This window comes from Betta splendens, chromosome 19 (genome assembly GCF_900634795.4).
Source record: "Betta splendens chromosome 19, fBetSpl5.4, whole genome shotgun sequence".
NCBI lineage: Eukaryota > Metazoa > Chordata > Actinopteri > Anabantiformes > Osphronemidae > Betta > Betta splendens.
The window spans coordinates 10257727-10280734 of NC_040898.2; the positions used below are offsets into that span (position 1 = coordinate 10257727).

General features: G+C 42.2%; 4 protein-coding genes across 6 annotated transcripts; all 4 read left to right on the forward strand.

Moving 5' to 3' along the window:
* Positions 1–1461: 1461 nt before the first annotated feature.
* LOC114846077 (protein FAM117A-like) lies at positions 1462–7346 on the forward strand. 3 transcript variants are annotated; one of them, XM_029134846.3, is made up of 8 exons: positions 1462–2150; positions 2654–2796; positions 3297–3425; positions 3791–3907; positions 4368–4496; positions 4586–4772; positions 5318–5489; positions 5704–7346. In XM_029134846.3, exons 1-8 carry the CDS (start codon positions 2027–2029, stop codon positions 5993–5995), a joined length of 1293 nt encoding a protein of 430 aa, XP_028990679.1. In that variant the 5' UTR covers positions 1462–2026; the 3' UTR covers positions 5996–7346. The 3 variants fall into 3 exon arrangements, with proteins under 3 accessions (XP_028990679.1, XP_028990678.1, XP_028990680.1); XM_029134845.3 differs by having other exon boundaries at positions 1465–2150; positions 2651–2796; XM_029134847.3 differs by having other exon boundaries at positions 1469–2150; positions 2651–2796; positions 3327–3425.
* Positions 7347–7473: 127 nt separating this feature from the next.
* LOC114846101 (cytochrome c oxidase subunit NDUFA4-like) lies at positions 7474–9263 on the forward strand. The gene is made up of 4 exons (XM_029134887.3): positions 7474–7631; positions 8429–8517; positions 8736–8796; positions 8979–9263. The coding sequence occupies exons 1-4, from the start codon at positions 7584–7586 to the stop codon at positions 9033–9035; spliced, it is 255 nt and encodes an 84-aa protein (XP_028990720.1). The 5' UTR covers positions 7474–7583; the 3' UTR covers positions 9036–9263.
* Positions 9264–9750: 487 nt separating this feature from the next.
* Positions 9751–14147, forward strand: cenpt (centromere protein T). Its single transcript, XM_029134817.3, has 13 exons — positions 9751–10104; positions 10192–10300; positions 10378–10501; positions 10588–10681; positions 10767–10897; positions 10972–11029; positions 11105–11241; positions 11342–12295; positions 12387–12662; positions 12747–12840; positions 12980–13147; positions 13347–13451; positions 13700–14147. Exons 1-13 carry the CDS (start codon positions 10019–10021, stop codon positions 13824–13826), a joined length of 2463 nt encoding a protein of 820 aa, XP_028990650.1. The 5' UTR covers positions 9751–10018; the 3' UTR covers positions 13827–14147.
* A 380-nt stretch (positions 14148–14527) lies between these two features.
* Positions 14528–22839, forward strand: spop (speckle type BTB/POZ protein). Its single transcript, XM_029134852.3, has 10 exons — positions 14528–14684; positions 17974–18177; positions 18269–18390; positions 18554–18705; positions 18795–18922; positions 19014–19191; positions 19386–19441; positions 19933–20055; positions 20344–20486; positions 21176–22839. The coding sequence occupies exons 2-10, from the start codon at positions 18100–18102 to the stop codon at positions 21318–21320; spliced, it is 1125 nt and encodes a 374-aa protein (XP_028990685.1). The 5' UTR covers positions 14528–14684; positions 17974–18099; the 3' UTR covers positions 21321–22839.
* The last annotated feature ends 169 nt before the right edge of the window (positions 22840–23008 follow it).

The following is a 23008-nucleotide window of genomic DNA, read 5'->3' on the forward strand; positions in this document are numbered from 1 at the left end:
GGTTCCTATGCTTTTTTAAAGTCTAAAGTCTGTTGTGTGGATGTTTTGATGCCAAACTATTTAATCTGGGAGCCTTGAAGACGTAGAAGCGTGACTGCCTCAGGTCCACGTAGGGGCAGAGATGCATCATCTGCAGTTAACTGTGCTCACATAACTTTAAGAACTGACACAAAATTAAACATTTGTTCTATATCAATAGTTGACGTGGCAGTAGTTTCATCTGCCGGGCTCAGGAACGCTAACGCAAGCTCCTTCCCCCTGTGCCTCGGTCACCTTTTGTCTTTCCTTTGTATCTTAAGTTTGTAAAGGCTGCATCATCTCCCTTCAGATGGACCTGAAAGACCCGATGTGAGGTCATAGGTTACGATCGCTCATTTATTAACACAGACAAATACGCGGAGCTAAACAAACAGCAGCCGAAGGCCTGTTGGTAATTGCTGCATATTCATTTTGAAGGAGACATATTTTTACCATGCTGACGTGCTATTTAATTAACTGCCCGGCTGTACATTCTTGGACACCAGTGGGCTGTGAAAAGTGAATTATCCGGCTTTGTTTTTATCAGTAAAAGTGACTACAAGGGTGAAGGCACAGCTGGGCATGGCGCAGCGCCCCATCCTTTAGTGATAAGCACTTTCACTCCCATTTCCATGTCCCACACATGTATGTGCACGTTATCTAAGCAGGGGCCAACGTTCTGTGTAACTAAGCCCACATCGGAGCCAAAGGAACACAGAAAGCCCTCAGCGCTGATCTCAGATCTGTGTATGAATTCTATGTTGTGTTATCTCTGCCCCCTTCTCCCGTCCCCACCATTGGCACTCCCTTTTCCACAGAGTCAGGACATTTATCTCCCACAATGCACACTGGCTCACACATATACACACCACCCAAAACCACTTTACAGTCCGCCCAGACGAGGCTCACGCCCAGCTGGGGTCCTTTAATGGGTCTCACCATGGTACGATGCAATAAATATTGTAGAAATAAACAAACGTACAGTAGGTGACTCTGGTGATGGATCCTGCTGCTGCACACGGCTTCAGTATTTAGGATTGTGGTTTATATTTGATGCAAGAAGTGGAGGTTCGAGACTTATTTTGGCTGTTGACATCACAAAAAGTTCATACTTAAATTTTATTTCTACCAAATTATAATGACAAATTATAATTACTACTATTCAATAATAGTAGTAATAGAAGTTTGACTGTGGACTCTTCATAATCCTGTTCATGCTGTTATAGAAACAGTACTTTATCAACATAAACAGCTGCGGATTAAACGCATCTTTAATTTTTATCATCAACACATACACATAATGGTTAATGCTATATTTTGGCTGAGGGCGGTGACACTAGGTTTCATTGTCCGAAGGTTGAGGGATTGACGGTTGACTGGCCAATAGGATTCGAGTTGGTGGCCTCAACAACCAATCACAAGTGAGCTTTAGCGTCGGGCCGTCCCTCTACTTAATTAAATCCACACCAGCGTGGTCGTGGAAGTGTTTAGAGTGAACACTGGTCGCGGAACCACCTTGCAACTTTCTGGGCCTCCAAAACCCGGTCCAGCCTGACAAATTACAATGATAGACGCGTCCGGGGTTCCTCAGAAGGCGCGGGAGTTGAAGTTAAAGTGACTTTTTGACAGCGGAGCTGCTTCCTTGTTCGACAACGGGGTGAAATATCTGAACCTCCTCACAAAGAAACTTTGCTTGCTAAGCTGCTAACTCGCACACAAACCCGAGAAAAAGTACAATCACCGCCGTAAACCCGAGCACAAGCTGCCGGTAGCGGCTCGAGTGTCGAGGTCACTCGCTGCTGGTAGCGGACTTTGCCTGGAAATGAGAGTTATATGAGTCCAGCCTGGGTTTTGTAGCGGTTATCATCATCATCATCATCATCGTCACCGGGAGGAAGAGTTGCTTCTGGTGACTCCAGCCAGCGGCGTTTCCACACAGCGCCCGCAGGTCTCCGCCGCAGGACGACCCGGTGCTGGGTTCTGCTCAGAGTTCGTTCCTACTGGGACAATGTCTGGCCGAACCGGACCCGGACAGACGAGGGGAGCTGCTTCGGGTCTGCAGCCCCTCAAAGCTACGGTTCCCTATCAGCTGGCCAGCAAGCCTCGACCCAGCCGGAGAGATGGGAAGTCAGGTAAGGTTGGGTCGGGGGCATCGGAACCGACACACGGGTCGATCTGTGCGCAAAAGTTCGTCAAGTACTGAGCGGGTTAAATACATCATGAAATGCGTCCACAACAAAACCAGTAAGCATTATATATATATCTCACACATCACAATCAAAGTGGATGAAACTTTCTAGGGTGATGTTTGTCATACCACTAGAACTGAGTAGTGAAAGATAAACTAGGCTTTAAGTGTGCTCCACTAGAACAGCTGTTTATTATCAGACACTTTTGTGTATTTGTGTGTGTTTTCCTGCGCTTCGTTCGAGCAGCCATTTAGTTCTTTCCACTCACTTTTCAGCACCCCGCGCTGATTCTAGAAAGGTAGGTTCACTTAGTCACCGGACGAACGCAAGCAAGACGTCTGAACATTTCGACTAAAACTCGACTTTTTTTTTTAATTAAAGGGCTTTGTTATTGACTGATGGAAAGCCACGTTTGAATTAGTTGTCGTTTGTGCCACTGACAGCAGGAAGGGCCAAACCTCACCAGCTGAGCCCTGGGATGAGGCGCACCATGTCTCTGGATGCCATCATCGGGCCCTACCTGCAGGGACACTGGCCGAAGGAACCGGAGGCCCAGAGCAGCCCGTCGCACAAGGACAAGTCCACTCAGGTTAGCTACGTGTCACACAGAATCATACCGTTGATCTGCAATGAGGACTGAATGCATTTTTACCCACGTTTATAGAGGAAAAGGTCGCTCGAATAGGGGGATGGAGGGAGTGTCCGGCGCTTGCATAGTTATTACAGAGTGAAAACCACAGCCGTGAGAACAGTCCCTGAAGTCAGCTGACGAGGCCGTTTCAGTTGCACTCATCCTCTCTGCTCTGTGTGCAGGCACTCGCCACTGCTGTTTGGTTGCCCACATCCTCCTCCCCCCTCTTTTGTTTTTGACTTTTTCTGCTTGTTCGCTCTTCTACATGCACAAAGAGAGAATCTGTGGGTGTGGATGGTGTGATGTGGCTGCAGATCAGCCTTTGAGCAAGGCAGCCTGATCTGTGCTAGGTGTGAAAGCATTGGCGAAAGATGTTTTGGAGTTGTGCGAACTCAACCTAACCGTTTCCATGCTCACATTTCTTGTATTACTCACCTGCTTTCTTGTTTTGGGGGCAGCTGACCATGCTGTGGTTTCCTCCTCCACAGACCCCAGACTCGTGGTCAGACAAGTCCCAAAGCAGGAGAGGAAGCAGCAGCAGCCACAAACGTTCAGCATCATGGGGCAGTGCCGAGCATCTACGCGAGGTCAGTCCCTGCCTTCTGTTGCTCAACGTGCAGCTCTGCAAGACCCAGCTTTGCTAGTTTCAGTTAGTCACAAAAGGGCAAGGTCTTGGAAAAAAAAGCCCGACTCCTTTTTTTTTTTTTTTTTTAAGCATTAAGCATCCGGAGATCAATGATGTCATCTTCCCTTTTTAAAGCTCTTAGTAGCACGTTCAGCCTCATCCTTTTTCATCTCCGCTTTTATTTAATGTCATCTAATCACGCCATCACAAACCGTTGTAAAATGTGTCATGTAGGTCTGAAGGACTTCCTCCGTACGTTTGTTTTTGCGTGCGTGTCTGTAAGTGTGCAAGCCTTATTGACTGACAATAACCTCCTGTCGGTTGCAGATCGCCAAACTAAAACAACAGCTGCAGCAGCGCAGAAAACCCTCAGCCTCTGGAGGACATGACAAAGACTGCCAGCGTGGCTATCCTCAGGAGAGCCGTGGCCTAGGAGCCACACAGGTACATAAACACACTACGCCACCTGCTTCATAGCTGTAGCTTATGTGACCTTGACAAACTTTCTATTCATCCAACCTGCCAGCGATGACTATCCGTTATTTGATTCATCAACGTGAATAAGGAAACGGAGCAGCCCATTGCAGGAAGTGAATAAAATAAAACACTGAGGCAACAGGAAGGCGACTAGATCGCTTTGCTTCTGCTTTTCAGAACCAAGTGCATGGTTCTGCTTTTCGCCACAGCTGTTTGGCTGCTGCAGCTAGACAAATAAGAAGTATATGTAAGAAGTAAATCTGATTTTCTATAGTTCCTAAACTTTACACATGAAGATCTGCATAAAGCCTGTAATACTGATCTGATCTGATTTAAAAAAAAAAAAAAAAAAAAAAAAAAGGCTACATTGAAAACTCCCAAAAGTGAAGCCGCCTGAATTCCAGCTGCCCTGTTTGCGTGTCCTCAGACTCAGCCCATTCCCATCCCTCTCGCTCCCTTGTCCACACTGGTCCCTCGTCTGCGCTGCAGTGTGGAGGGTCTCAACCAGGAGCTGGAAGGCATGTTCATCTGCCAACCACAACATCCTGAGCACGGGGTAACACAGAATATATTAGTGGTCTCGGAGTTCATATTTATTAGACAATGTAATTAAAGAGTTTTTTTTCTTTTTTCTTGTATTGTCAGCTTCTTGATGTTCCGGACGGCCATCGGGCTCCGGTCCCTCCTCACAGCTGCAGCAGCGGGTCCCAGAGTGACCCCATCACCACACCCCTCTGCTCATCCCCCACCTCTTCCCCCTGCAACTCTCCCATCTCCACCTCCACCTCCCCACCTAGCTCTGAAGACGTTCCCCTGGACCTGCACCTGCAAGGTTGGTTTGATTAGGAACTCTTCAGAGCTCTTATCTTTAAAAACCAAATCATTTTTAAAGACCCCCTGACCATAAACAGTAGAGCAAATTCAAAAATCAAAATCACGGGTTTTGCTGAAGTTATGTGAAAAAAAAATGGTATCACTTCAAAATTACAAACTAATTTAAGTTTAGACTAACATAATTTAAAATAGAAATAGACTTGTCATAAAAACAGAAAGTAATCGTTGCATCATTCACATCTGCTACAGCCAGCAGTCACAGCTCAAATTTAGAACCACTTTTTTTTCCGAGCACATACAGTCACATTTGAATCTGCACATGCAGACAAGCATACGTGCTCTTTCATCAACAGCAGCTGAAGTTTCTACAGGAGTAATATTGCTTATTTGTGTATAGACATGTGAAGCCCAGTACTTGCAACCAAACTAGAAATCATTTTCATAGTAACAGTGCTGATTCCATTTACTTGCCATAAATAAAATTAGCACATTTCATCAAATCTTCTATTTTAAACTCTCTTTTTTTCTCCTTCTTGTTTTCAGGGTTAACGGACAGCGCTGAGACGTGTCTCCTGTCTCCGTTCTCCACCCAGAATGAGGCCGACCTCTCCCTGCCTCTGCTAATGTCCTCCTCCCCAGGGCCCAACAAAAGCTGCTGCTTTCAAAGAGAACCTCCAGAGGGCTGTGAAAAGGTCCGGTTCTGGGAGGAAACAAGGTAAATGCTTTGTACTGGAATTAGCCTGCACCTACAATTAGATCCACACTATAGTAAAGTACACGAATAATGTACTAAGCCACAGTAAATGGTGCTGTGGGCAGTGTGTGGACGCCCCCTGGTGGTAACTAAGAGATGTAGAACCAAGGCTCATTTCCACCATATTCTTTTGAAAGTCTTAGTTCTGTGTTTATTTCCTCTTTTGATTCTGTAGTGCTCCACCTGAAAACAAACCATCTCTCATCTCTTCCTGCCCGGACCCCAACAAGATAAACTTCACCCCTCACGGGGGCTCTGCCTTTTGCCGCGTTAGCCTCCTCAATTCTCTGCTGCCTTCCGTGGACCTGTTGTTCCGCAGCCTCGTCCCAGCGGGCGGTTGCTCGAACCAGAGCACGAGCTCCTGCCAGACATCGCCCTCCGGCAGCCGGGCCGCTCCTCCGGATCCTCCTGCTGCTAGCACCGCTGCCGTTATTGGGGACGGCCCTGGGGAGACGCTCGCGTTCTGATCTTTTCTGTGGTAATGATCATGCATAATCCAAATGTTTTTTTTGTTTTGTTTTTTTTAAATGATCCAGGCCAGATTTGTTGCTTTATTTTACATACTGTTCATTAGATTTAGATGTTCATTCATTCATTTAGATTTAAGATAAAATTTACAACAAAAAAAAACGCTTTATCAAATGCCTGTTTTGCATTTGCACCATTTCTGAAATAACTTGAATCTGATTTTGCTTTTTCAATTTCCCGATCGAAAGATCAAGTTCTTGGACAAACTCTAATGAGGGAAGGGCGTTTAAAATGGGAAGGATTACTGATTACTGACCCCTCACCTGAAGCACAGATCTATTTTCCCCAAGAAGCCATTGTAAACTTGTTTGTTGAACTGTTCATTGCAGCTTATTATCTGCATCACAATGTTGGGCGTCTGGGTCTCTTGGATATTATTTCTTAAGGTATTTATGTGTAACTCACCCTACACTGTTTTTACACAACTCTACTTTGCACCTGGTGCTGATGTATGAAGCATGACAAATCAGTTGGGTACTTTTTTTTTTTTTACTCTATTCAAAAGACGCAATGAAATCCCATTTTTGATTATTTCAGATGGAAGGGCATTTTCCAGTTGCTGAACTTGGGTAGCATCAATACCTAACCTTCAGCTCCTGTTTTCCTGCTTTAAAAGTTATATACAAATGTTGTTTACTAGCAGAGAAAGTAACATGTGCACGTTAATGGATAAACACCTGTTGCTTCTCCATGTTCTAGATGTGTGCTAAAGGCATGTGATGTGTTCAAGGTGTCTAGTTAACTGACTAACCAGTTTTAGTGGTGTAGAGTTGTCATGTTAATTGTTTCTCTAAAGACATATATATTTTTTGTTTTGCTGACAAGTTGATGTTTTATTTCTTGTAGAAACGTTTGCACAAATCGAACTGCTACTTTTGAGTTGCAATTCTTATTTTTATATTCACTTTTATACCTTTAGTGTATATGTCATAATAGTAATGTGTGTTTTCTACATCTTTTTCAGATAACCTGCAACATAAGCTAAAAAAATTATATATAAATATATCTGTTCATTTTAGTTATGTTCTGTGTGTATAATCGAGGCGTTACAGGAGATGATGTATCTGGTGGGAGTCAGTTTGAGCACATGGATGCAGAGTCAACAATCGATACACTTTTCCTTGTTTGGGTTCTTGTTGAAATGCTGATTATTTGAAAGCGTGTGTTTCCTCATTAGCCTCCGTTTGGGTGTGGAAGCTGTAGACGAGCTGTTATCTCAGGTTCTGTGTTCTATCCACATGCGCGTGATTGATTGTGCTGTCCTTGATTATTAAAGTGCTCTGGTCCGAATGTCTGCAGCGACTTGTGTCTCTAATATCACAACTCGGACTACAACGTGGACGCTTGTGTCGAATTGCGCCGCACGCGCTCCACGGTGCGGCAGATGTGCGGCGGCTGTCGTTGCGCCGCGCTATTGGCCGGCGGCGGCGGAGGAGGCGGAGACGCTCGTGCCGGTGAGGAACGGCAAAGCGATCCGCCGCAGAAACCCGCATTCTGAGGCTGTTCGTCGGGGGGAGATTATCCACCATGTCCATATTCGCGCTCGTCGCCAAACAGGTCAAGACCCATCCGTCTGTAAGTCCGAGCCACCGCTGTTTAAAGCGATTATTGTTTGTATCTGTGGACGCTATGTAGGCGCGTCCTCTATATTAAACCCCTCCAATGATTCATACGAGCTGTGGTAATCAATAGCGTTTACTGTTTTTATATATTTGCCTCGCCTCTGTTATTGTCAACATTATATTCTATAGGACACGTCTGATCCAAGCAGGTCTATGACTCCCACATTCCTCAACAGATAACGGTTTAAAATATATCATAAGGGGACAAATTACCTAAAAAGGAGCCATATTATAATATGTAAAGTGTAAAGTTGTGTATTAAGTATTTCCATAATCCCTCATCTGGTGTTATTGCGTTGCTTGTCTAGCTTCATGATCAGGCGTTTTTGGCATTTTTTTTAATGGCATCCTGAAACGCGTCGCAGCCAGGTGTCTGTCTGCGCAAGAGCGATTAATTAAACTGGTATTAAAGTGTTTCAGTTCATTACTGGGAATCGGGCCGCATCAATAACCACATCCAGCCATGCACGCAGAGCGGAGCAGCACGTACAGGGAACTATAGGAACTATATGACACGACTCAAGGGCACGTTAGAGCGCGTGGCCTGCTCATTCAAGGACGACTGGGAAAATCGGTTTGCTTTACGGTAGCCGCCACTGGAGCGGTGTGTGTCACCATTGTTGTTGATTAACCATGTAAAATTAACCATGGGTTAATTCGTGCCTTTTATTTCTATGTGGGGATTTAATTATGAATTATATAAACATCTGTGTTTTGACACAAATAATGATCCGTGTCTTTATCCACCAGCTGATCCCTCTCTTCATCTTCATTGGTGGTGGAGGAACCATGGGCTTATTGTACTTGGGTCGGTTGGCTCTGAAAAACCCTGATGTCTCGTAAGTCCTGCCTTATACTGTGGAAAACACAAATTATAATAATGTTAAAATGTATGACATACAACATATTAAACATTATATCTATATACAATGGAATGAATAGATTATAGTGTGTATAACATCACAGAATAAAAAAATAAAACGATATAAACAATAAACAATTCCCACTTGAGCATGATTTACAAAATACAATAATTAAACAATAATTATTTTCTCAGGTGGGACCGCAAAAACAACCCTGAGCCCTGGAACAAAATAGAACCCAATCAGCAGTACAAAGTAAGGTTTTATCAGGACATTTTGAAGCATGTTGATCATTAACAACTCTTTATTTGCCCAGATGGACTTTAAGTATATTCATTATATGGGGAGAGGTTGTAATTGTTTTGCTATCTTGCCTTAATGTCTATATTGCAATTGTTGTACTGATTGTGGACACTTGTTGCTGTGTGTGCTTTCAGCTTTTTAAGGTTAACATGGACTACTCCAAGCTGAAGAAGGACAGGCCTGACTTCTGAGTCACTCTTCTGGTTCTGACTACAGCAGTTGCACTTTCTTTATATTGGAAATAAAGTCATGACAGTAATTGAGTATGTGGTACACTCATTCAGTATGTTCATTTCTCCAGGGGCAAAGAGGTTGTTCACTATATAAACGACTGTATAAATAAAACAGGTGACCACCTGTTTCAATATTTGCTGTATTTATGTATGACTATGTTAAGTTAATAAAGTATTTCAACCATATCTCTCTCATTTACGTGTTTTTTGTATCACTGATTTTTTATATCAGTGATTTTTAAGCACATTAAGCACACAAAAAGGAGGTTTTCACATACGTTTTTATATTTGTATGTTTTAGTGCCGTGAATGAAATCATGATGTTAAATCTACTAAACAGTTTGCTTAAAAATGATGTCTTTGCTTTCTGTCAGTTTCCATTGCGTTGTTGTTAAACAGCAGAGGGCATTATTACAGAAATAAATGATAAAATATGTTGTGACCAGACAAGAAATGACACATAATGAAAATCACTCAAATCTGGAAATTATTTTAATTTAAATCATTTGTCAAATTTGATTTATAAACAATGTTGTCTCACAATTCATAATATATAATATTTTTATATAGAATATAATTCAGCATTGGCTAAAAATCTAAATCGGAATTATTCTTCTACTTTTTGATTGGTGACGCTGTCGCTGTGCTTGGTCAAATTTAATAGTAGAAGAAGAAAACGTATTCTCGCGAGGTCAGGTTACACTTAAATGTTACGCGGGAATCCTTCCGTCGTATCCATGGACGAATCAACAGTAGCAGCTAACAGACTGAATGTTTCAATAGATAATACGTACAACATTAATACAATCTGCGCAATTCGACGTCAAGGCTTTTTTAAAGTTATTAGCGCGTAAAACGTCGCTGCTTCACGCGGTTACGCGACCGTTTACCGTCTGATAACGGTTGTCAGTTAACAGGTCGCCAGCTGACGGTTTCTAAATATGGACCCTACGGAGGATTTGTCAGCTCGGGTCCTGTTTAAACACATTCTGGTCACCGATCAGCCCAGAACTCCCGTCACCCGCAGGTATTGTATTGGATGTTACGCTGTTGATTATGGTTAACTAGCATTTCCAGGCTTACGGTGAAACTGACTGAGTTGTGTTGGCCGCAGTGCTACCAAAGCGTCGAGTCCCAGCCGCATTACGCGTAGCAAGAAAGATGCTGGTGCCCAAACCCCACAGAACATCTTGAGGCGCAGCATGAAGAATAAGATCCGTGAGGTGAGGAAACAAAGTGCAGTATGTACTGATAATGGATTTGGTGGGTCTCAAAATGTATTTGCCTGTTTTTATTATAGAGTATAACCAGGAAATCCCTGCCTGCAACTACAAGGAGAAAAACAAGCACACCTGCCTCAGCATCGATGCTGTTTGACGATGGAGTCACACCAAGGCACATACTCAAGAACATTATCTTGACAGGTCTGTGCATCAACCCGCTATTCACCTTCCATCATGTTCAAGTTGTGGGTCGCCCTTTTTTCAGTGTAATTTGTTTTGGGATGCAGAGCCCGTGAAGTCCCCTGTGGTTCATGAAACAACTGCATCAGAAGAGCTACATCTGCCTTCAGCCAGTTCCAGCATTACCAGGAAGCGTTCAAGGTGACTAATGCAGCATCTTTCTGGATATTGGCGTAGCACATCCAATGCAATTTCTAATAAACTTAATGTTTTGTTTCTTCCTCAGCACTTACCTGTCAGGGCTCGATCTGCCCGAGTTAACTTTCAGCAATGCTGCAAGCGCTGCAAAAGGACTGAGAAGAAAGAGACTACGGCGGAGCCTTAATGTGACAGCTTTTGAAAAGCGCCTTGGAGACGGTATTGCCTTTTGTCAGTAGACTTGTTGATTAACGGTGATAGTGGGTCCTGATGCTTGATGCTTATGCTTACAGATGTTGAGGCAGAACATGAACAATCAAGCGTTGAACAGTCATCACTGTCTTTGTCAAGGTGGGCTGACTTAAATATTAAAGTCCTATGTAAAAATTTATTTGCTTATAGTGACAATGACAATTTATTTTGCAGTTCCACTTCACTGGATCTAAGAACACCCTTTGTGGGTGTTCACTCTGAAAAAAGAGGCCTAAAAAGAAGGGTTTCTAACCGTCGGAAAATCACAGAGGAAGAATTTGATGCTGGGGTAATTAACAGGCGGGTTGGAGGTAATTAAAATATTGTTATCAGCAGATCTAACTTATCGTTCTTAAATAAAAGCCAGATTTGGTCCCAAATCATTATTTAACTGTTTTTCCTATTCACCAGAGAGCAGTGTTGGGCCAGTGGAGTGTGGACTCAGTGAAACTGCCTTTACTGATGGCTTCACTCTGGAGCTAAGCAAACTCAGTGTACCGGACATCACAGATGATATTGTCAACTGTAACACGGCTCTCTACGCCCAGTCAGAAGTCATGGCCTCCAGCTCTCTTGTTGCTACACAGGACAAACCCACAGTTATGGCTTCTCAGCTTCAAAGAGAGATGATGGAGACGAAGGAAGAGAAGAGCCAGTTTTGGAAAGAGACATCAGTAAATGCATTTACAACTGAAGATGTGGTTGGGGAAGAACATGAAAATCAGGAATGTTTCTCACAAGATGATGGGGCAACTGGGCCTCAAAGTGAGGACAAGGAGAGTACAGCTGATGATCAACCAAAAGGCAGTGCAGCCACGTCAGAATCTGAGGAAGGTGTACTTGACACTCAGACTAGTGGAAGCCAAGATATGTCTAAGACTGTGGAAGTAGAGGACACGGAGACAAGAGAAGAATCTCCTCAGACAGAAGAGGACCCTGAAACTATGTCTCACTCTGAGGAAGAGGAGGTTGTAGCAGAAGATGCAGTTGAATCCCAAACAGAAGAGGACAACAGGGGAGATGTTTTTCAAAGTGAAGGAGATAATGCTGCTGTGTCTCAGTCTGATTCTGAAGAAAAGGAGGCAATACCTGATGCTGAAGCTGAAGATGATGATGCAGCCAAAACTCCAACTGGAGAACGTGGTGCAGTTGTCTTTCAGGAAGTTGCTGAAACCACGCCTCAGTTTGAAGAGGGGGAAGATGTAGGTGAGTCTCAGACTGAGGAGGAGAATGATGGGAAGCGACAGGAGGAGGACGATGGTGAGCAGTCCTCTGATCACCTGGACCGTAGTTTGGAGCACATCAGTAGAAGGGCCTATCGCTCAGAAGGGACAGGTGCACAACTGGCAGATGCCACCGAGACGGGTAAGATTAAAAATGGTAGTTTTTATTGGATCAGGGCAGCAGTGACTATTTGTTGAATGAATGAATGAAGCTAAATATTGTTTGTGTGTAGGTTGGTCTGATACGTCCAAAGCGCATAGTGTTGATCCATGCGTCCTGGAAGTGAGAAGCCAGGACAACTTTCAACCTCAAACTGAGATACCTGACTTGGCAGACACTTCAACCCATGGACAGAAATATTCAACTTTTACAGCCCCCGAGTCGGATCAAGAGACTGTCGCAGAACAGGAAGTAATGCATGACAACAACAACAGCAGCCACCTGAGCGATGCTTTACCTGTAGAAGCTGATGAGCAGGAAGAAGCATGGGAGGATGTAGAAGCTGAAGGTTTGTGCAGTCATGTCATGTGAGTGTGCGTTTCATTTTAAATGACCACCAAACATGAACTTGTGAATCTTCTAAAATCTTCAGAGTTCCCCTGCAAGACTCCGGCATTTGTCAGACAGAAGAGGAACTTTCTCCCAACTGATCCTGTGCCTCAAAATCCTCTTAAAGTTCTAGTCAGGCAAGTTATTGCTTTATGTCTTTTTTTTTATATTTACTATATACAAAACAATGTTCTGTGGCTGATACAACTTTTTCCAAGTAGCATAGACTTATTTGATATATAATATTATGACTTTTTATATCTGTTCTGTCATCAGTGGTACGAGGGAAGAGTTAACTGCAGCTAAACCCAAACAGGCCCGACAGAGGAAAAAAGGTCCAGCTAAGAAAGAACCAGGCCTTTCTAAGACCTACCTGATGGGTGTTTTCAAGCACTTTGCCAAAACAAAGGTCTCGGCAGACGTATATCCTGTCCTAAAAGAAACGTAAGTAACTGACCACAGAGATTATAATTATATATTAAGTCATTTGCCACAATTTTTTTTTCCCACACCAACTTAAAAGAAAAATGCTAATTCCTAATTTTTTTCAGTGACATAAAGCTATTTTTACATATTTGCATTCGTAATGAGATAAATACAAATCCACATCAAAATAAATAACGTATTTCTATTATTTGAACAGAATGAATAAATTCTTTGATCGTCTGGCAGAGGACTTGGAGACCTACGCACATCATGCAAAGAGAAACACGATAGAGTTTGAAGATGCTGTTCTTTTGTTGAAAAGGTTTGTGTGTTTGACTGGTTGTGCCTTAATGCATTTACTATTTATTATGAGTTTAATTTTAATGACTGCTGTCTTTGTGTTTACGTTAAAACATTTGGGAAATATTATAGTGGCCACTGGATGGCAGATGTGAGCCCCAGACTGAGTCACATTAAGGCTCGAGGCTCAACAGAAATAATAAAAAAAATCTGTATTATAAATGTAAACCTTTTCTCAAATGTAACTTGAATTCTGTTTCCACTCTGCAGACAGGGCTATGTGAATGATAAAGTGCCAGTGGAAGCACTTATTGAAAGATATCTTCGCATGGACCAGCGCAGGCTCCTGATCCCCATTGCAAAAAGTGGGAATGTTGTTAGTCCTAGGAAAAGGTGAATATTTCTATGTGCTGTCACTTTATTGGATTCATCACTTGCCCTCTTACACAGTATCCGATTTGGACATGAGATCATTGTGTAGTGCTGATAATCAGAATATGTTTTTGTAAATCTGTTTATATATATATATATTAACCTATTCCCAACTATTTCTGTTTGAATAACCCTTGTGTTCTGCTGTCTTTTGGTTGATTGTGCATTCTGTTTGTAATTCTTAATCTTTTAACACATTTATACAGCTTAGTCAAAATAAGATGTGCAGACCTCCAAAATGAGCAAAAAGTAAAAATAAAGTTGTTATACTTCAGCAGAAGCCATATATTTTAATGTTTGCCTCTTTAATGCCTCTTGTTAAATTCGAGGTTTAGGTTTATAATGTCTTGTGAAAATGAAGAGAATTTTTCAGTTCAGACTTTCAAGCTGATGTGCTGAAGATACATCGTCATATAAACGTGGTCATTTATTTAAAAACAAAGTAACTGTACTTAGAATAGAATAGAAATTACTAAGAATTTGAATGACTCAAGTAAAATAGGTCGTAGCTGGTTTAATGGGGAGTTTGTGGTTCTTTCTCTTTGGTAGTCTCTTTCTGGTAGACTTTAGGTATGAGGTAAACCAGAGCTCGTTAAGGTCAACATTTACTTGACCTTATCCTCAACAGTACTTTAGTTCAATCAGTTAGCACGTTGTTCTGACCACAACTGATTGTGCCTGTGGTGTTGCTCCAGGACAGCAGGGGGCGCTATTTGTGAGACACCACTCTGTAGAGCTGCCACTTCTACAGACAACTAGCCTGTTAGCTAACAACAACAGAACATCCCGGCCGAGTATCGTTATAAATTAATTCAAAATAAAGGTGAGTTCGTCGAAAATATGTTGTGAAGCGACAATAAAAATGCGACAGCCTTAAATGTACGTGATAAGGGTGGATGTGTTGTATATTGAGTCGCAGTTTTATAGCAGTTTGCCGACCTTTTTGTTTGGTTTAGGTTAGCTGCTACAGGACTAAAGCTAACAGCTAGCCAGCTCGATTAAATTGGCTAGCGTGTTGTCGCTGGATAATCCAACCATTATAATTATGTATTTTTAACCATGTCACTCGTGAATTTCGTGCATGTATTTTATCCAAAAACGAGTGTGTTTACGCGCAGCTCCAGTAAAGATCACAGTTAAAATAAACACCGTTATCAATTATCTGTATTGTTAGCAGGTTAATAACCTGCTGACGCCTTCATTAACTCTCTTTCAGTCCTTGATTAAAATCGTAGGCGATCAACTTGAAACACGTTCAATGCGATTACATTTGTGTCATAGATATAAAGATTTAGTCTCTTGTCGTTACACAGCCAAATAGGAGGCCTTTAATGTTCATGTCAGATTTATTGTAATGTTATTGGTAATGTTTAATTTTCATCTCTGAAGTTTTGATTTGTTTCAACGCATTAAACAAGCTGAAAAACGACGTGTTCACCACCGGTCATGTAATAACACTGAGGATTAAGAGAATGAAAGCAGACAGACTGTGGTTAGAAGGAGTCAGGTCACTGAATGCTGTTGAGACAACACATAGGGATATCAACTTTTGATACGGAAAGGCTGTTTTACTGTCCTACAACAACACAAAGTGGTGAACGTTATGGCATCAACAGTGTTGCCAGTGTTGTAGTCCCGAAACTACAGAAATGCTTGTTTTAATAAAGCATAATGCATGTGAGAGAGAAACTTGCCTGTAGTTGCCTTTGGAATATGGCTGTTATGGCATGGTTAAGTTTAGGAAGGGAGCCGAGGTGTCATTGTCTTTGTTCTACTGAAAACCTCCAGCCAAACTGTGACCTATATTAAACTATATTTCAGATACAGCATTTAATATACTTTCTATTTTTAATGATGTTGATCGCTGGTGTTACCTACAGGGCAAAGCTCAGTTGCAGTAGTTGCATTTTTTAGTTGTCTTTTTTGCCTACTTTTGCCATTTTCAAGTCATAAACCTGCTGCCCGGCAGGTCTGAAATGGCCTTTAATTCAGGTTTTCCCTGAGTTCATCGTTTTGCCTGTACTGAGTATACATTACTCTGTTCAGCTGACTTTTCCTTTAGTGTGATTGTCCACAGGAAAACTAGCTCTCAGCTTGCAATTTTTAAAACCGGTTAAAAAACTGTAATTTGGAACATACAGGAATGAAATCTCAGCCGATTTTGCAGAAATAACTGAATGAAATAATAATGGTGTTTCCCAAATGCCCCTATATGATACTCGCAGTGTGTCTGCCCTTGCAGGTCAACGTGTCTGTTGTGGTATGAGCCAGGTGACTGTAGGCATTTGTATGCATTGAAGCCCTCTTTCCTTTAACCTCCCGTGCCTGGCAAAGTGAGGAGGGTTTTAGTGGGGAAGTGTAGGCAGGAGGCAAAGCCTGGGTGCTAATACTTTTTTGCCCTGTCAAATCCCCTTCAACATAATTGTGGGTCTGCACAAAGTCGCGGCTGAGAGTGAGGCAAGCTGATCGTGGAAGCAAAATCAATAGCTCATACCTGTCTGAGATTGCGTTTTTAGGAAAGGAGGAGCACCATGACCAAGGGCAGAATATGAAATCGCTCCGACAGTGCTCTGTGCAATCGATCCCTGGTCCCTGTACCAATTATGGCTTTAAGGTTTGTCTGTGGCTTACTGCAGTCCTTAAAGACCAAAGCTTTGGATATAGACATTGTGTTCGCCGACACTTCAACACGGTTTGCAATTTTTTTTCGCCGTCTTTGGAAATTGCTGTCTGAAATGACTCCAGCGTTTAATTCAAAGCAGAGATTGATTCTTCAGCTTTAACAGGCTGGTGAAGTGATATGTCTAGAAAAATTACAGTTTCCACACACATCTATGCACACATTCTAATTAGTTAATGGTTTAATAGTGAAGCTATTATATTGCCACAAGTCACATCTCCTCATATCAGTGGCTTGTCATTTTTGCACAGATTATTAGATTAGAACTAATTTATGTATCTCAGCGATAAAAGAATAGAGAAGAATAGTGTGTGATTGATTGGTTAGTCCTGTAAAGCATAGATAATGTCCTTATTTAATGTTTTAGTAACATTTCTATACAATTGCATTAATTTTTAAGTTGCAACAATTCTGATAAGATTTGTGGCGGATATGCAGATTGTAGAAGAGTTGTTGGAATTGTTTTGATGTATTGTGTGACTTCTCTCCTGCCTCTGTTTGATTGTCTTTGGTCTCCATCTTACCTCTTTTTATGGCAATTCATCTCTTGAAATTGCTCTGTAGATGGTGACTCATCCTTCATTCACTACCATTTTTTTCTATTTGGCTTCTCTGTCACTTTCTCTCTCGTACCACCTTCCTCTGTTTTCATCTTTTTGCTCCATCTTACCAGTTTTAATAAAGGTTGGTGTTTTTTCCACTGGGTTTTGTAAAGATTGCCTGCAATTCTTTTGTGTTGTTAGTAATAGGTAATAATATAATTATTTAAGTAACAATAAACAAATATTTGCTTTCTATTCATTGATGTCACATTAATTAAGCCAAATGTCTAATCTGGATGTTCAATCCAGAGAAAGATTTTTGAGACCAAGTTTTCATTTTAAATACCTAAAAAGTGAGACAGAGGGCCAAAGTTTACATGGTGGATGAAATGTGTGGCCTTAAATGAACTTGTAATCATATTACACTAGAAATTAGGCATTGTTAGTGGGTTTGCGTTTGAAAGAAGAAGAAACTTACAAATCTGCATTGTAGACTTGCCTGACTTGAAGTTAATTTAGAAACCTTGGACTGGCTTGTGGCTCCGACAGCCATTACAGTCCGCGGGGATGCCTTGTTTATTTACAGTTCATTTTTGAAACTTAATTGCAATCGCAGTGGCTATTGATTTAAGAACAGGCATGGACCATCGATCTCCTGTCTCTCGATGGGTCAGGGACAATTTGTCTGTCCCCAGCACAGAAAACTTTAATAGCAGGCAGTGTGGCCACATGAACTAAATGTTGTTGAGTCTAAAATAGATAAATAAAAACGACAGTGACTTCATGTTGCATCTGAATGAGCTTCATTTAAAGAATGGGTTTCTGCCTTTGTCGTAGAAGACTATATGTTTTTGTGATAAATTACTAAGTCTCACATTGTTTGCTTCTAGGGGGAAAACACCTTTCATTTGGTGTGTACTGATGCAGATGGACCTCAGTGCTGAACATTGACGTGTGAAAGTCACAGAATTCTCCTCCTCACCCTCTTTCCCCCAACACCTTCTGTCACGCTGGCAATGTCAAGAGTCCCGAGTCCCCCACCCCCTGCGGAAATGTCCAGCGGGCCCGTGGCCGAGAGCTGGTGCTACACACAGGTAAAAATGTTACACGTGTGAACTGTCCACTCAGTAACGTTATAAAGATGAATAAAGATGCATGATTTCTGGTGTATTTTTCCTTTGACAGATCAAAGTGGTAAAGTTCTCATACATGTGGACCATCAACAATTTCAGCTTCTGTCGCGAGGAGATGGGCGAGGTCATCAAGAGCTCCACCTTCTCTTCTGGGGCCAATGACAAGTTAAAGTGGTGAGATATTCATATTTATAGTGGCTATAGAGTGTAAGGGTCAAACTAGTATCAACAGTGTGGGACACAAAGTTGATCACCATCTGCACAGGCATTTTAAAGTTTATAACAATAAAATAGAATGTAAAAAAGTACATTTCAACACCCCTGTCTCTACAAACAGGTGTTTGCGGGTGAATCCAAAGGGCCTGGATGAGGAGAGCAAAGATTACCTGTCTCTCTACCTGCTGCTGGTCAGCTGTCCAAAGGCTGAGGTGCGTGCCAAGTTCAAGTTCTCTATCCTCAACGCCAAGGGGGAGGAGACCAAAGCCATGGGTGAGTGACCTCCGTGTAAGTTCAGTATGGGCTCTGTGGGGTTTGCAGTACTTTAACATACTTCTCTGTGTTGTCCTGACCGCCTGCAGAAAGCCAGAGGGCGTATCGCTTTGTCCAGGGGAAAGACTGGGGCTTTAAAAAGTTCATCCGGAGGGATTTCCTGTTAGATGAGGCGAACGGCCTCCTACCTGATGACAAACTCACGCTGTTCTGTGAGGTACAGCGTCGGGCCTTGTATTAAACTCTTCCTGGAGTTCACCTTTCATTATAATATGAAACATAAATTAAATGAGCTTGTCTACCTTTAGGTGAGCGTGGTGCAGGACTCAGTCAACATATCTGGGCAGAACACCATGAACATGGTGAAGGTGCCTGACTGCCGGCTAGCAGATGAGCTGGGTGGCCTGTGGGAGAACTCGCGCTTCACAGATTGTTCATTGTGTGTGGCTGGTCAGGAGTTTCAAGCCCACAAAGCCATCCTGGCAGGTACAGACATGAGTCAGATAGACTCCATCCATTTTGTTTGCTCTGTCTTTTGTTTCCTCTTGCTTGGGTTTATGTGTGGGTGCACTAGCTTCTATGTGTATGTCTTAGTTTGCCATGTGACTGTAGCTTGATGCCATAATTACTCACATCAAAATATTTGCCATTACTAAATTTCTCCACATCACTGCTTTCAGCACGCTCCCCTGTATTCAGCGCCATGTTTGAGCACGAGATGGAGGAGAGCAAAAAGGTGAGCGCAAGTTTTTTATATATATGTTTTTTTTTTTGTTAGGAATCAATTTGTTTTGTTTCTCAGTGGCTCAAGACCTCATTCTTGCTGTTGTGTTGAGAGGTTAAAGTGAGTGAGGGATTGTGTGCTGTCAAATGGCTGCAGCACAGAGCTGTTTGGTGAAACTGAATAATAGCACACCTAAAATGAAATTGTCCCGCTGCACTCGGGTCAGGATTCATCCTTCACTGACACAAGTACAAAAGCAGAGAGCTGCTTTTTTCATGTGCGCGCTGGTGACTGCAAGAATTAAAAGTGTGAGACATAGCTTCTAGATGCTAATCAAAACCAAGGCCATTGTAGATGTTGAAAGATAATAAAAATATTTTGCTTAGGGTGATATCATAACTTTAACTGTAGAAGGTGTCAAAGCGTTAACATGCTGCATCATCATGCATCTGATCATGTCATGTTAAAATCTTTCAATGTCCTTCTTCTCTGTTTGTGGTCAGAACCGTGTGGAGATCAACGACGTGGAGCCGGAGGTTTTCAAAGAGATGATGTGCTTCATTTACACAGACAAGGCTCCAAACCTGGACAAGATGGCTGACGACTTGCTAGCAGCAGCTGACAAGGTATTTCAAATGGAATCATTAGGACAATGATTCATTACCAATTTAGTTTTTAGAAGGCAAATTAATCTAATTTAATATACTCAGTAAGAATTAAAAAATAATAATATAATTTGCTCAATTGTATTTCTCAGATTGACTTTGATGTCTTTTTAAACTGTGACATAATATTTACAACAAACACTGCCACATGAAAAACGATTTATAGCATAAATATCATAAACATTGTTTAATTTCAAAAGCAATAAAGCCAGACGCTGCAGTAGTCCCGTTTCATTCGCTCCCTCACAGTATGCTCTGGAGAGACTGAAGGTCATGTGCGAGGACGCGCTTTGCACCAGTTTGTCTGTGGAGAACGCTGCTGAGATCCTCATCTTGGCCGACCTGCACAGCGCCGACCAGCTCAAAACACAGGCTGTCGACTTCATCAACTAGTGAGTTCACACGCACAGAAGAGTTCTAGTCACTTCTAATGAGTCTGCAGCACCTTTTTACAGATTCACACAGGGAAGGCACATTTTGTATTTGTACGTGTGTCATTTTGTTAGGTGTCTTGTACTTGTTCCATTATGGAAGGTACAAAATCTCAGTCTCATGCTCTCACCTCATCTCTTGGTGTCACAGTTAATAATTTAATTTCACATGTCCCCCCTGGAGTGGTCTGTCTGATATTAAACCCTGTCAAGGCTTTCAGAGGTATCATGACAACCTGACTCCCTCACCACGTCCTCTGTCACGTCCACTGTTGACACGTGAAGGTGTGATAATGTAAAACTGTAAAGGTTTCAAGCAAAAGCTAAAGAATTAAATTTTGTGACTGTTAAGTAATGATTCAGTAAAGGTTTTATTGAAAAGGTGGAAAAGCACAATCTGCTGCTAATTTTAAAATGAGACAATAATTTTCACATCCTCTTGAACATATACAGTCACACCTCTGTACATATGTTTCCAAATTAAAACTCTTTGAGTATCAAGTTGTTGACATTCAGCCCTCAGATATGAGACAGCCTCTCTCAGTCTGATCTGACAGAATCAAGTAATTAATTGTCACCTCAATCATCTTAAAACTTGATCAGTTAATGCGTTTATTGTTTTTCTGTCTCTCTTGCTCACTGTCCTCCAGCCATGCTGCGGAGGTGATGGAAACAGCTGGTTGGAAATCCATGGTAGCTTCTCACCCACACCTGGTGGCTGAGGCTTACCGCTCCCTGGCTTCAGCCCAGTGCCCTTTCCTCGGACCTCCACGCAAGCGCCTCAAACAATCCTAACAGCCCACACGGGGGCATTCAAACACACAGGCATACACACGAAAACACCAACCTCCCTCCCCAAACACAGGGACAACCTTTTCCCATGCTGTTACCTACTACACTACCTACAGCCTCCCCCAAATCTCCCCCTTCTGCCCAGTCCAAACCTGCTGTACTTAGTCTCTTCTAAAGATGGAGGGAAGGAGGATTAGGAAGAAGAGGACATGGAGATGAAAAACAGGGACAGGTGGGCTTTTGAAGTGGATGTTTGTTGTTTACAAAAGAACCACATCCCCCGTTCCCCTTTTCTCCTTGGCTATGGCTTAGTGAGATCGGACCTTGTGCTCCTGTTCCGTGTATGAACACGAAATCCTTCGACATCCTGCCAGTTCCTACTTTGGAATCCGTTCGGGAAGAAGAAATGGACACAACCACCCAGTAAGAGGCCGGTTTAGGACGGTTGCGGGTAAACAAAGTCTTTACTGTCTATTTGAAGGGATAGCGTTGCTCTTCTCGCAGTGCTTGGAGCAGAGCAGCCAGAGAAGCCCCAAACTAAAGGACACATGCTGAAGAAATGAAACGACGAACTGGACCTAATAGTTACAAACTAGAAGGCTCGAGAAAGGCAACCAAGGGCTAGTCAAAAAAGCAGATATTGGACAAAGTCATCAAAATTATTTTCCCAAAGAAGGCTGGGAAAACATTGCACTATAGTCACAGGTCACCCCGTCAACTCCGACCAGCAGTGAAGTAGAAATACTGTAGGCAAGCACACACTGAAACGAGCTTCATGGACTAAAGTCCCAGCTGGACCACCAACAAGTTCCCTTTAAGACGATTTATCTGCAAGTGACAACACACCATGTACTCCCATGTAGAGCTCTTCAAGCGTCATTATGCGTCCGTTTTGAATCTTTAAACTAGCTGGAAATGAAATCATACACGATTCAGAGAATAGCAACGCACAACTGGATGTCCTGCTTGGAGCAAAACGATTTTGTGCGCGGCTCGGTCTTTTAGCCCTTGAGAGAAAAGAAATCTAAGGGATCAATGGCCTACAAGATACCGGTTACAAAAGAATATTAGGAATCAATCAGGCATGTTAATGTTCTTAAATGATGGATTTCTTATTTGTTTTATTTTTCTTCAGAACTGTCATTTCTATTTTTTTCATAGGAATTTGTACAGGCACTAGTGTTTTTGAAGCTGTGTAAAGGAAAGCATTTCCAAGCGTGACGCTGAGGACGGTGGACAGATGTTTTCTTTGCAGGCGTGAAGACTGAGGGGAAATAAAACTGAAATGAACACGTTTTAATGTTCAGAAAAGGCTGAATGTGGACGAAATGCACATCGAGGCCGACCACACGAAATGCATTTAACGTTATCATTTGAACCTGGTAGGAAATGGTAAATGATAGATGGGAACCGTTGTTGTTTCTTTCCTGTACAGTAGACATCGCTGGATATGAGAAGTGACACTTAGTTGTTGCCATTTTTTTGTTCCCAAAAGAATAAACCACAACTATTTTGTATTGAATGCAGTGTGAACTTTGTTTAGTTGTTTTAGTGCTGTTTGTTCGTACTGAGCTGATGGTTCTATTCTGATGAATGATTTTCAGATATCCTTTTTTACTGCTACTGTAGTAGCAATAGTAGAGCAGCATCTACATTAGTCTGTCAGGACGTTTCTAGTCCAGTATCACTGT